The sequence below is a fragment of the Accipiter gentilis genome, chromosome W (genome assembly GCF_929443795.1).
Source record: "Accipiter gentilis chromosome W, bAccGen1.1, whole genome shotgun sequence".
NCBI lineage: Eukaryota > Metazoa > Chordata > Aves > Accipitriformes > Accipitridae > Astur > Astur gentilis.
Window position 1 is genome coordinate 2,646,216 of NC_064918.1, and position 14,312 is coordinate 2,660,527.

Genomic DNA, 14,312 nt, shown 5'->3' on the forward strand with positions numbered 1-14,312 from the left:
ACCCCAACAGGGTTACAGTGGATTCCGTCCAGGTGGACTAGACCAGCTGTAAACGACATTTCTACTGAGACGCCTGGTTTGTAAATAGAACTATAGACTGTCTAATCATTACTAACAATTTTGAATCTCCACTTGTTTATAACAGAAAATGGATAGAATTATAACCGGGATGAAGATTTTAATCATACTGTCTGTTGTCTTAGGAAAGGGATTGGGAAACCTTCACAAGATTGACCTTCGACAGAATATGTGGATTACTTGGGCTAACGAGACAGGACAGGATTCATTTTGTCTATCATTAGCTACCCCGTCTGATCCATTTTGTACGTGTTTAATTGGGGTCCCTTTAAAAAGCATGAAAGGATTTGAGCCTTGGACGACAACCAAAATTTATGATGATCTAAATCAAGCAAAGACTGATTTCTGTACCATTTGGTCTGGATTAATCAGATACAATTGGTGTGACATATTAAATATCTCCATAAATCCTTTAGGAGCCCAGACATATAACATTATTAAAAAATTGAATGTTACTGGTATAGAACCTCAGGAACTTGATATTTTGGGGTCTATACCTGGAGAATATTGTTTAACTTTCGGAAATTATCAAGGTAAAGATTTGGTTAAAATCAAAAACTTTAAACCTGAAAAGCCGAGAAATGATAGTATCTGGATTACCCCTAAATCTTTTTGGTATTATAACATTACTGGTTATTGTAATAGTTGGAACTGGCCCGTAACCGGGTATGACAAAGTGAAAAAGGCAAAAATGTTACCACCAGGGATATTTCTTATTTGTGGGGATCGTGCTTGGCCAGCCATACCTGCAAAAGCACAAGGGGGACCATGTTATCTTGGCAAATTAACGTTGTTTGCCCCCAGCATTCATCAATTGTTAGATATGAGTAATATAAGTCACAAATCTAAACGTGTCAGACGTGATATATATCAATTGGGACCTGAATGTAAAGATAATGTGGAATTGTGGGAGCGTCCGACTGTTATTTTAGCATCTCTTTTTACACCTCAAGTTGCCTCTGCCAAAGCACTAACCCAATTAAAGCGGCTAGCTTGTTGGACAGGAAAACAAATTAATATTACCTCTAGAATAATAGATGAACTCATTACTGATGTTGATAGTATACGGCATACCTTGTTGCAAAATCGAGCTGCCATTGATTTTTTGTTGTTAGCACAGGGACACGGTTGTGAAGAGTTTGAAGGAATGTGTTGTATGAATCTTTCTGATCACTCTGAATCTATTCATAAGAAACTTTCTCAGTTGCAAGATAACATGAAAAAGCTTATTGTAGTTGCAAATCCTGTTGATGACTGGTTTGAGAAATGGGGAATTACCGGTTGGTTAAAAACCTTGATGAAGGCATTCGTTTTTTTGTTATTATTATTATTGTATTTGTTATCATTTGTTGTGCTTTTTTTTGTATGAAGAAGGGTTTAGAATCGGTTGTAAAGCAGGTTTGGATTGTTCAACAAAAAGAAAAAGGGGGAATTGTTGAGGAATGGTTAATGGAACAGGGTCACAAGTCTGTGTAGGTGCTGTGCAAGCAAGAAGATTTCTGCTGAGACAAGACGGCGACGAAAGTAAGGAACTTGGTGAAGAGAAGTTGTGGTTAAAGAAATGTAAAAATAAGTAGCTGATGACCGCGAGTACGTGCAGTATGTGAGTGTAACCTTTTTATCATGTAACCAATAAGAGAATGGCTAGTAGGCATATGTTACAGAAATCATATAAAAGAACCCTGTTAGAAATAAAGATTGAAGACGCTTGCAGGATCTCATATTGAGTGTTCTGTGTCTTCCCTGCTCGAAACTCTCCGCAAACTACAGCAACCTGTAAACCCTGACCCAACCTTGCTGGGTCAACCGTATAAACCTTCTCCAATTGAGGAGGCACCCAAATTCGTGGCAGGCTCAGATGTGCAAGGAGTGTGGTTCACGGACTGCACAATCTCAGCAAGTTCCCCCTTTCTTGGAGCAGATTCCCGAGACTGGGGAAAATTATTAGCAGTTGCTTGGGTGGCATATAGAAATAGAGATGAATTACAGAGTAAAATGAATGCAAGGTTAGTAGCTGCTCTGGAAGTAGGAGCTGGTGTGAGACGAGGCAGAGGAGTTATTCCTCGAGGAAAGGGATGTGGTCAAAGAATGGGATGAGGGAGAGGAACTGTTTTGGGGTCACCAGTGGGATTAAACCAGCCCCTGGGACTGAATCAGTGTGCATACTGTAAACAAGAAGGACACTGGAAAGGGGAATGTCCCCTGAGACCTACAAGGTCACAAGTGATCCCAATTTCGACTGCACAATCTCAGCAAGTTCCCCCTTTCTTGGGAAAGTTGAGTGAAAGTACCTGACGGGGACCGGAGGGGAGTCTCCAAGCAGAACCTCTGGTTACAGCTAACCTGGGAGAACAGAAAATTGAATTTTAGTTGACACTGGAGCCACCTCTTCAGTTTTAAATACCTTAGAGGGGGAATTAAGTTCTGAGGAAATTAGTGTTGTTGGTGTGACAGGTGAACGAGAGACTAGACCCTTCTTTAAACCTTTGACCTTTACTGGGTAGCCTGAAGCTTTCCCTTGTTGCACCAACAAAGCAAGAGTAGTAGTTATCATCATTGTTATAATCTGTGTTGCTTTTAGCTGTCTTAAACGAGCTGTGACATAATCTATGTTCAAGTGAGACTACTAAAAGAATTAGTAGCCTCAAACAGAAAGGGGGGAACTGATAGCATATTTCCATACATTCTATATGGTATGTCTAAATATTTTGATGGTTTTAATATTTTGTACCAGCCGTGGAAACTGGTTTGCTGCTAGGTGGTTGTAAAAGTGAGATTTGGTAAATAATTATTAGAAATCTTGTAATAACACTATGAAACAATAGACCAAAGTATAGCCAAGCAATTAACTAGTAGAGGTAGTTACTCCTAAGTTTTGCAGTTCTTGGCTCTTATGACTAGATATTCCTGTACACTAGATAAGAACAATGTTGAAACTGACCACATGTGATTGAAACTGCCTTAAGCTTCAAGATCAAAGAACAAGGACAAGAATAAAGACTTCAAGGATAGCCAACAAGAACTTCAAATGGGTCAGTGGTCGCAAAAGCAGCCCTTCAACTCAAATGGATCCCTCATTGCGCATGATCGGATGTAGGCAGTACTAAGATAATCAGTTGCAATCATTTTTATGTATATGTATACTAATCTGATTAATATGCAATTAGTTATTCTATATAATCTGTTTGTGCTAAAGCTGCGGCATGCACGCTAGTTGGAATTATCCCCCATGCATCCAGCACTGCAATAAAGAATGCCTGCTTTCTAAAACTCCAAAACGAGTCTTAGAGAGTTTTTTTGACTGGCTTTTTGGTATCAGGCAGGCCCAACTTGGAGCCAGGGGAGCTTCTAGCAGCTTGTCACAGGAGCCACCCCTGTGGCCCCCTCCCCCGCTACCAAAAAAAATGCGCCAAACAAACCCATAACAGGCCAATACACCCAACAGATCCACTCCATATAGAGTGGGGTTTTGCAATTTACAGACTGTCCATACATATGTGGCAATGCAGACCAAAAGGCCCAACTCAGCCTATCGGATTCTATTTGTACAGTTTCAAAGATACAGGAAAACATTATTCAGTTTGGGAAAAAGGCCTCTTTGTAGTTAGCCTAGCTTTGCAGAAAGCTGAAAGAATCATACAATAGCAATCAATCCAATCACATAACAGGAACTACTTTACTGCCAGGTTGGTCCAAGAGTAGGTGTTGTGGAGGATCCACAGGGGAAATCATGCACAGACCAACATGATCAAGTGAAGTCCATTTACTACAACTTTTAGCACAGTTATATACCTTATGTGCTTGTGCACCCGCCTTATACAATACTCTAATTGGGACAATACCCCGGTTCAGGCAACACTATCTTATCCTCTATTGGCTGTGCAAGCTTCTTCACGAGGTGTCCAGCAGTTACTTATCTCATTCTTCGGCATCCAGGAGTTGCTTGTCAGGCTCTTATCTTCCTTTTTCCCAGCGTACAAGGGCACAGCGTCCTTGTCTGCTCCAGCACTTTGTAAACTTATGCTTTGTTCCCACCTAACGGCTGGATTGCTCACATGCCCTCGCCCAGCCAAGAAATCCTCAACAACTACCCTGCTTGCTTTCCTCTACTTCTTCTCTTTCTCTCCTTCTGTCTGACATGTGAAGATTACTACTGTGGAAGAAGACCTCTACAACTCAGTCCAGTCAAGTGTTTGAGCCATGGGGTGGTGTCAGAGACTGAAGGAGTTAACGTCTCAAACATTGTGGTGGGGCAAGTTCTGCTTGATGGCACACTCTGCATAACAACAAACCCTGCATAGCAATGAACTGCAGGGGAGAAGTTGGTGTGGATGGCCTGCTGGAGTGTATGCAGTTCTGTGTTCTGATATGCTGGTCAAAGAATGGTTGCAGGGAGGGAGAAGTTACTCCCCAAAGGACCCCCAAGCCCCCTGACCCATTTCTCTCAGGTTCTGGAAGCACAAACCATGCATGAAACCTAGTTAGCCTAATGAGTTCAAGTGCCTGCCTGAAGGAGGGGCAAGGAGATGATAAAAGGACACAAACTGAAGCCCCACATGTGCGTACCCACCAGACCTGGACCCCTAGGCTGACTGGACCAATGCTGGACCCAGGACCAGTGAAATCTTCCTCTTTTCTCTCTCTCTCTCATCTCTCTTCCCCCCCCCCCCCCCCCCCAATCCCTACACCTCATCCCTTTAGACATAAACTATTGACCAAGTCCGGGACTAGGAGTGGATCTAGCAGCCCCTAGGCTCCTCTCTGAGATGGAGTCTAGAAAGCAAGGGGGACCACTCTGAACCTTGTGACTGAACGGGAAGGATCTCCTTATTGTCTTCCCTGAACTGATCCCCAAATAAGCAAGGCCTGTAGTATGTTTGGTGATGTATGGTTAGCACATTTTACACAGTTTACTGACGTAGTTTCATGCCAATTCTTGTTGTGAGCATGCCAATTCTTGTTGTGAGTGAATAAAAGTTGAGTTTTGTGAGTTAAAGGATCCCTGGTGGTGTTTCACCTTAATCCTGACCTGGGAATCAACAAACCTGAGTAATCATCCTAAGAAACTGGGAGGTAACAGAAGGAAGTAGAGAGGAGTGAGCAGTCTACATCAGCATATCAGTTTGATCACCTCTATTTCCCATGGCTTTGGTTTGCATCCCAGATTGGTCTTGGAGCAGGCAAAACAGATCCCTTTCAAACTAAATTATACTGGAAGACTGTGCTTCCAGAGCACACCTGACACATTCCAACTGCTAACAGAGGTTCCCTCCACATGACCAGACTAGTGCTAGTCTAAAGAAACACCTCTTAAAGCATATACAGAATAAACTTTAGGTCCTCAGCACAAAATCTTTCCTTTACAAATCTATTTCCACTGCACCACATTCTTGCTAATGTCTACATGGCCTGATCTCATTAAGAGTAATAGACAGCAAGTTATACATGAAAAAGATGGTCAGAACATTAGAAAGAAGAGAACACTTAGGTATTCGCAATCTTGATACGCTCATTGGAAGAACATAAGCTGGTGCCATTAGGGAAAAAAATAAGACATATTAGGAGGATGTGGCAGATGTAAAAAATGTATCAGTTAGAACAGACGAAGCATTATGTGAAAAGTTGAAGAGGTAAACCTTTTAGCATCCAGTATTTATTCATTTAAATTTCTGGTTACAAAATATTAGCTAGAATTAATCATTAAACAAATACTCTCTCTAACAAGGATGAATCTGCTAAACAACCTGAAAGAATATCTATCCTTGGCATTTTTAGTTTTTAACACCTGTTTGAGTTAATCTATATTCTAAAGAGAAAAAAAAAAGCTACTTCTGGAACTAAGTGGACAGTCCTAGACCAAAAGTATGAGTGCACAGCTATGTAAGTATGCATCACTGCCATTGCCAAAAGGCTTGGCTCAGACATGTCTCTTCATCTCCTGCTCTCATTCAGGATAGAGAAAGAAGTTTATTCAGAGTTTAAAGGGGAAAACACAACTGCCTTTACAGGTGATACCACTTAACCTCATCAACATACTGCAGAAAAGAACTATAAATTTTTTTTATACATATCAATATATACAAAACTCAGCCTCTCTGCTTGCTTAACAGATGCAGTACGTTGCAACAAACACTAAGAAAAAATATCTTGGTTTCTTTCCAAACAGCTGGTGAATTAAAGAACATAGTTTCTCAACAACTTTTTGTTAGCAAACTATCAAAAATAGTGCCCACAATAGACTTCTATAAAAACATTTCTGTGCATTCCAGTGATTACACAAGTATTAAGATATCTGTAACTCTCCTTTATTTCTAATTAAGACAATGATGCTGCTTTACCACTCACTCTCAATACTGCATTAATTCTAAATATCTTTACATCAGAGACTTTGAGCTGATACTAATATTATTTAACTTTTAGCTGCCACATAAATGGAGAACACATAAGTAGTTACGTCAGTGCTAATGATATTGAAATCTTTATGGTTGTAATTTTTTATAAACTTAGGGAACAAAAGATAAGTAATCAATGTAAATCACTTGGGTAAGTAACTCTTGACAAGGCAATGGAATAGGAGGAACAAATCGACCTAAAACTAGGAGCCAGAAACTTTAGTGAGCTGGTTGCCCAAGAAGCTTGGCTATACTGCATGAAAATGTGCCCCTTAGGTGAACTTAACTAATTATAATATGAAGACCACACCTCTAGAAGTTAGGATACCTACCTCCACCTGAAGACCCTCACCCACTGAGCTTGCACAGTAAAATTAAAAGACACTGCACCTTTAAATGAAGACAAGGCACTATACACCAATCAGCTTTAAGGTATGGAATTATGGGCATCAGTAAAAGGTTGATAAACAATGAGTATAGTAATTGTGCTAATTTACAATGTATAAATGAATGACTGTTTTAGTACTGGGTGTGCTAGCTTTGTGGGGACACCCCCTAGCACCCCTTTCTGTGCAGAACCAGCAATAAACAGCTAATACCTCAACTCTGTGTGTTATTGGCTTGCACACTGGGTGGACAATCCCACAAGTTTTGGGACAACACTAAGAGCTCTTTAAAAAAAAATAATAATCCCTCAGTGGAAACTTTCAAGCAGCATAACATGGAAAAGTTACACATTATTTGTCACAAGGAGGAAGTCGGAGAAAATACAATTTTACAACATTTCTCTTACAATATAACCAGTTGTGTGTGTTCCAAACCCAAAGTTTCCTCAACTAACAATATTCAACACATTTTTTTTTCCCCCTCAAGAAATCACGAGAAAGATGGGCCAGTCCCACTACATCTGTTCATAAGTTGTGAAGTGATACATTCAGCTACCTCTTTGACCCTTTCTGCAATATTTCTCCACCCATAAATATCGGCAAGGATACATATCTCAGAGTTCAGAAGAAAAAAAATATTTATCGTTTCGTTGCCTAAACTGTGAAAATAGCAGGCAAATAAAAGGACACCGCTACCTCACTGAGTCAGACCGCTGTCCGCCACTTTCCACTCTGCTCATAACAAGCCTCTGGGCTGAGCCGGTGAAGCAAAACGAAAGAGGGCGATGCAGAGGCGCCCCAGCAGCCGGGAAGGACCGGGCTGCTGAGCCCACCCACAGCCGCACAGCGCGGCTACTTGGCACGCCGCACTTTACCCGCAATCACCGCTACCCGTAGGGCGAAGGCCTCAACAGCTTCTTCGCCCCGGAGACTTAGGGAGCAGTGCAAGTGCCCGCCAGCCCTGCGGAGACGGCAAACGCATTACCTGCGGGGGGGGGGGGGGGGGGCGCATGTCTCACCCAGCAGCCGGCAGCACCTCCTACTCCTTCCTGCGGTCTCCGTGGCCACTATTTTTCTTAAAAGAAAGGTTTGCCGCTCACTCCCCTAAGTCCTGTCGGCTTCGGGTAAGGAAGGCGATACCACTTCTCTCACGCTAGAAAGCGAGCAGGGCCGAAGAAATGCTTCACCTTGATTCAAAGAAATTAACTCAATAGTTTGATTAACTATTAAGTAGGTATTCTTTATTGACAGCGCTGGTTGCACGGGGGATCGCTCCACCTATCGTGCACACCGTTGCCCAATTTACCAGAAATTTATACAATGTAAATATACATATTCATGAGGTTATTCAATACAAAAACATACATATGCATAAGTGAGGCGGAGTAATTAAAAAGGCGTGTGTCAGCAATTCTAAAATGTATATGTCATCATTGCGCATGCTCAGATTTGTCTCTGGTGGTCGTTTACTTCTTCAGGGGTTCTATCTTCTTCTTCCTCTTCTGTCCTTTAGATGAACTTTAGTCATTCACGCATGCTCTCTTCTTACTAGGCAATTATAACAGTTTTATGGTTGCTTCTCATACACCTTATCTTAGACCTATATTTCAGTTCTTATTATCACTTCCTTGGTTGACACATCCGTCCTTGACGAGTATCGGTCCCTGACAAGCTTAATCCCTGACAGACACCAGTCCTTGGTAAGCAGTGTTACAAGAATCATATGGTTATGAGAACAAAGGCAGGAGTTCGTACCTTTGCTAGCCCTATCTATTCAAGCAAGGCCTCTACTTGTGTCTTCTCGACAAGATTTTGTGATTGTTCATGGTTCCTTCTTACAAACACCAGTCTTTGTCTCATATGTAAAGTTATAGAGAGACAATCATTGAGCAATTAGTAGTTCATTCTCTATATCAATCCCCCCTTTTTCTTTAAACCCTTGCAAATTCTTTTGCAACTATAAGGTTCCATTACGTCCGAGAGATCGTGTAAAGTATTTCCCGGTTTCTACTTGATGTCTAATTTTGTTTCGTTTCCAATTCTCGTAATTTTCTACCGTGCCCTGACAATACCACACAAAACACTTAAGCATAATGCAGACCATCATTCCCAAAGTCACTAAAATTATAACCAGAATAAAAATTTGCTTTAGCCACCCAAAATTTGGCAGCCAGGATGTTAGTTTGTCCCACAATTCTTGAAATCCCCATGAGAGGTCATCATTTGTTATTTCATGTAGTATTTTGGTTTGTTTCCAAATTTCTTCTAAGTCGGTGGAGATTCTTCCACTTTGATCTACATACATGCAACAACTCGTATTTATAACTGTGCATACTCCACCCTGAGATGTCAATAATAGATCTAATGCCATTCTATTTTGTTGTACAATTTGAGATAAACTGGATATTTCTAATTGTTGGGCTCTTATTGCGTCAATTGTTCTATTCTCAAGGTTTTCTATTACTGCCGAAATGTTAACTATGGCTTTTTCTAACTCACTCACTCCCAACCATGGAAGAAACCATCGGACAAAAGTATGAAAGGCAGTAGGCCTCCTTACTAGAGGATTCTCAACATCTCGTCTAATCTTTCGAAAATGTGTTCGCACCCATCCTGTTGGTGGAGTATTGTGTATAGTCATATTTGGAACCACTGCTCCCAAAGTACATGTTCCCATCCAATTCTTTGGTAAAACTTTCCAGGCAGTGTCATTGCATAGCCAGTACCATCCCTTTCCTTCTGGCACTGGCCATGCTGTAGTATTAACAGAAGTTGAAGTTCCAATATCTGTAGTTTTGTTACAAACTGTATGATTCCCTACATACGTCCCATTAACACAGTCACTTTTTCCCAGTCCTTTAGGTGGATTACATCTCTGTACACATGTACAATAAGGCTCCTGGGCCTTAGGACTAGTTATTTCTAACTTCTGTACTCCGTCATTGTCAGTATACCATGTGGTACTTTCCCAAAGAGTGGTCCAGGAGTAATTACTTGGTATCGGAATACCAATTAGCGAGATTGCTTTTCCACCGTGTTCTGGCATGTGAGTACATATCCAACAGTCAGTTCTGTTCAGGATTTGGGAAACATTTTGTGTCAAGGAAAAATGTGAGTTCAAGTTCCATCGAGCTTCATTTGAACCGAGTAATAACTCTGTTACCATCATGATCTGGAGAATCGCAGACCTGTGGGTCCTGTAGGGATGACTGTCCATGGCCTCTCAGGTGCTCTCTTTACTCTCGAATAGTGGATCCAGGCCAGCTGTTCCTTGATCTTAATGGCAGTGAAGGTCGTCAGCAACACTTGATAGGGTCCGTCCCATTTCTCCTCCAGGGGTTGTCCTGAAAAGATCTTTACATATACATAATCACCCGGTTTAAAGGGATGGATTGGTTGATCTAACCCTCTAGCCCTGGTTCCTAAAACTTGTTTATTTATATTCTCTAACTGCTTCTGGAGGGATACCATGTAGTCACACAAATACCCCGCACCCAGTTGGGTTAAATCTTCTCCTGTAAATTGAAATTGATATGGTCTCCCATACAGTATTTCAAAGGGGCTTAAATTTTCCTTTGTTTTTGGTTTCACTCTCATTCTAAGCAATGCCAGGGGAAGAGACTGGGGCCAAGTTAGATTAGTCTCTTGACCAATTTTTGCTATTTGTTGTTTAATTAAGTGATTCATCTTTTCAACTTGCCCACTTGCTTGAGGTCTATATGGGGTATGTAACTGCCAGTCTATCTTCAGAGTTTTGCTCACCTGCTGTACTACTTTGGCACAAAAATGAGAACCTCGATCGGAAGATATTGTTGCTGGAATTCCAAAACGAGGAATGATTTCATTCAACAATATCTTAGTTACTTCTCTAGCTTTGTTTGTTCGGCAGGGGTAAGCCTCTGGCCAGCCTGAAAATGTGTCAGTCATGACTAACAAGTATCGGTACCCCCCTTTTCTTGGGAGCTCCGAAAAATCAATTTGCCACTGTTGTCCTGGATAATTTCCTTTGCCAATTATCCCTAACCTCACTTTATTTGCCACATTAGGGTTATTACGTAAACAAATTTCACATTGTTGAGATATTTGTTTCACCATTGTATACAGATTGCGTCCTATTAATTTCTGATTTAAGTTTTTGTACAGGGCATCTGCTCCCCAATGCGTCTTATTATGTTCAGTTAAAACTGTTGTCCATATTAAATTGGATGGTATTACTATACGATTATCTGCTAAACGAACCCATCCATCTGACTCTACTTTACCATCCAGATCTTCAATTAATTTTAAGTCTTCTTTTGAATAATTTGGTTTTTGATTTGTACTTACAGTTTGGATTTTACCGTCTGGTATTAAGGATAATGTTTCTGCTTCCACTTCTTCTGCCACCCGCCTAGCCTCATAATCTGCTAGTCGATTTCCAATTTCTGGATCTGTGTTTCCTTTTTGGTGTCCTCGACAATGCATGATAGCTACCTTTTCTGGTTGCTTTACAGCTTCTAATAGCTTTAAGATTTCTTCTGCATGTTTTATTTCCTTTCCTTGAGCAGTTAGCAATCCTCGTTCTTTCCAAATTGCACCGTGAGCATGAACTACTCCAAATGCATATTTAGAATCTGTCCAAATGTTTATCTTTTTCCCTTTTGCCAATTCCAGTGCTCGGGTAAGGGCAATTATCTCCGCCTTTTGGGCTGAAGTCCCAGAAGGCAAAGACTTAGATTCGATTACCTGTTGGGTGGTTGTGATTGCGTATCCTGCTTTACGTTGTCCCTGTTTTATAAAACTACTCCCGTCGGTATACCAGGAGTTTTCAGCATCCTCCAGAGGTTCTTCTTTGAGGTCTGGTCGACTGGAATATATAGCTTCTACTGTTTCTATACAGTCATGTGTCACTGGTTCATTCAGAGTTCCACTAAGAAAAGAGGCTGGATTGACAATGTTAGTAACTACAATTTCTACATCATCTTGTTCTATTAACACTGCTTGGTACTTTAAGAATCTCTGGGGCGAGAGCCAATGGCTTCCTTTTTGTTCCAAAACCGCTGAAACTGTATGAGAGACCAGCACTGTTATCTTCTGTCCCATGGTAAACTTCCGGGCCTCTTGAATATTGATAACAACTGCTGCCACAGCTCGAAGGCAACCAGGCCATCCTTTGCTCACCTCGTCCAGTTGTTTGGAGAAATAAGCTACTGCCCGTTTATAGGGACCAAGTCTTTGTGCTAGTACTCCCAAAGCTATTCCTTGTCTCTCATGCGAAAACAGCCAAAATGGTTTGGAAACATCCGGCAGCCCCAGAGCAGGAGCTCTCATTAGTTCTCGTTTGAGCTGCTTAAATGCATTTCGTGTTTCTCCAGTCCAAATTACTTTTGACTGGTCTCTCTTTATCAGATCATATAATGGCTTTACCAATAATCCATAATTATGTATCCAAAGGCGACACCAACCTGTCATTCCCAAAAAGGTCCGCAGCTCTTTTACCGTTTGGGGCTCCGGGGTTCGGCAAATGGCTTCTTTTCGCTCAGTCCCGAGTTCCCGTTGTCCTCCCGAGATTTCAAGTCCCAGGTAGGTCACACGCTGTCGAACCAGCTGGGCCTTCTGTTGAGAGACTCGATATCCATTTAAACCCAAAAAATTAAGAAGATTTACAGTCCATCGAATACAGCTTTCCCTGGTTTCAGTAGCTACTAAGAGATCATCCACATATTGTAACAAGATTCCTTCATTGTCTGGAGGTACCCAAGTTTCAAGCTCTTTTGCCAGTTGGTTTCCAAAGATGGTGGGGCTATTCTTAAAGCCTTGCGATAGTACTGTCCATGTTAACTGAGTTCTTCTCCCGGATTCAGGATTTTCCCATTCAAAAGCAAACAAATTCTGACTTTCTGTGGCTAAGGTCAGGCAGAAGAAGGCATCCTTCAAATCCAGTACGGTAAACCAAACTTGGTTATCTTTTAGTTTTGTTAGCAAAGTATATGGATTCGCGACTACTGGATGTATATCCTCAGTAATCTTATTTATGGCTCTCAGATCTTGGACTAACCTGTAGCTTTTCCCATCTGCCTTTTTAATTGGTAATATAGGTGTATTATATTCTGATTCACATTCAATCAATATTCCGTATAGTAGAAACCTGTCAATTATTTCCTTGATCCCCTTCCTATCATCTAATTTCAGGGGATATTGCTTAACTTTGACAGGTTCTTCTCCTGGTCTCAGCTTAATTACTATAGGGGCTGCATTTTTAGCTTTTCCTGGAACGTCAGAGGCCCAGACTCCAGGATATACTTGATCAACAATTTCTGGAGGTACTTCAAATTTTAGTTCAGCTTGTATTAATGCCAAGCTTAAAACGTTAATTAGCTGGTCTTCCTTGATTTTTAATTCCGTTTTTCCTTTTTCAAAAACAATTTCTGCTTCCAATTGTTCTAGCAAGTCACGGCCTAACAAGGATTTTGGAGATCCGGGCAAATACAGAAATTTATGTATTCCTATTTGTTTACCCAATTTATATTTAAGCGGTTTTAGGAAATAAGCCTTTTTCTGCTGGCCAGTAGCTCCCACTACAGTCACAAACTCTTCATCCTCTGGTATCAGCCTTTGATTTAGCACTGAATAGGACGCTCCCGTATCTACAAGAAAATCCACCTCTTGTTCTATTTTCCCTAGCTTAATTTTAACCAGTGGATCTGCTAGGGTGGATTCCCCCGGTCCCCCTCATTGACCAGAGGTAACATTGGCTACAACAGCCTGCGCTCCACTCAGCTTAGGACATTGTCCTTTCCAGTGGCCTATTTCTTTACAATAAGCACATTGGTCTGATCTTAGGGGCTGTCGTGAGCCTCCCCTCCTTCCAGTTCCCCGACCCCTCCCACGAAGGGAGTTGTCCTGTTTTCCCAGCGCGGCTATAGTAGCTACAGCAATAGCTTTTCCCATTTTTCGTCTCTCCTCCCCTTCTCTGTTCCGATACGTTCTCCAAGCTTCCTCTATCAATTTTTCTAAGTCCCTTATCTCAGGCTCTTTCAGTTTCTGAAGCTTTCGCCTTATGTCTTCTGAAGATTGTCCTAAAAACAAAGAGACCAACTGCTGTTTTCCCACTTCAGATAAGGGATCTAAGGTAGTAAATTTCCGCATAGCTACTCTTAACCGGTCAAGAAACTCTGTGGGAGTTTCAGTCTGACCTTGTTTTACTGCATACAGACTTGACCAGTTAACTGCTTTCGGTACTGCATTTTCAATACCAATTTTTATCCATTCTTGATATTTTTTTCAACAATCGGTAATCATGGTCATCATTAGGGTCCCAATTGGGGTCTGTTCTCGGTACGTGATTATCTACCACACCGGGTAAAACCCCAGCAGTTATTTGAATTTGGACCTGAGTCCGTGCATTCCTTATTATTAATTGCTTTTCAGTTTCAGTTAAGGCATCTAACATCAAATCGATGTCCTTCCAATCTGG

At 41.3% G+C, this 14,312-nt stretch overlaps 1 protein-coding gene across 1 annotated transcript; it reads right to left on the minus strand.

The window, feature by feature from the left end:
- Positions 1–9,989: 9,989 nt before the first annotated feature.
- Positions 9,990–12,364, minus strand: LOC126035275 (protein NYNRIN-like). The gene is made up of 2 exons (XM_049793671.1): positions 12,301–12,364; positions 9,990–11,778 (listed from the first exon to the last, which is right to left on the minus strand). Exons 1-2 carry the CDS (start codon positions 12,305–12,307, stop codon positions 10,022–10,024), a joined length of 1,764 nt encoding a protein of 587 aa, XP_049649628.1. The 5' UTR covers positions 12,308–12,364; the 3' UTR covers positions 9,990–10,021.
- Positions 12,365–14,312: the final 1,948 nt, after the last annotated feature.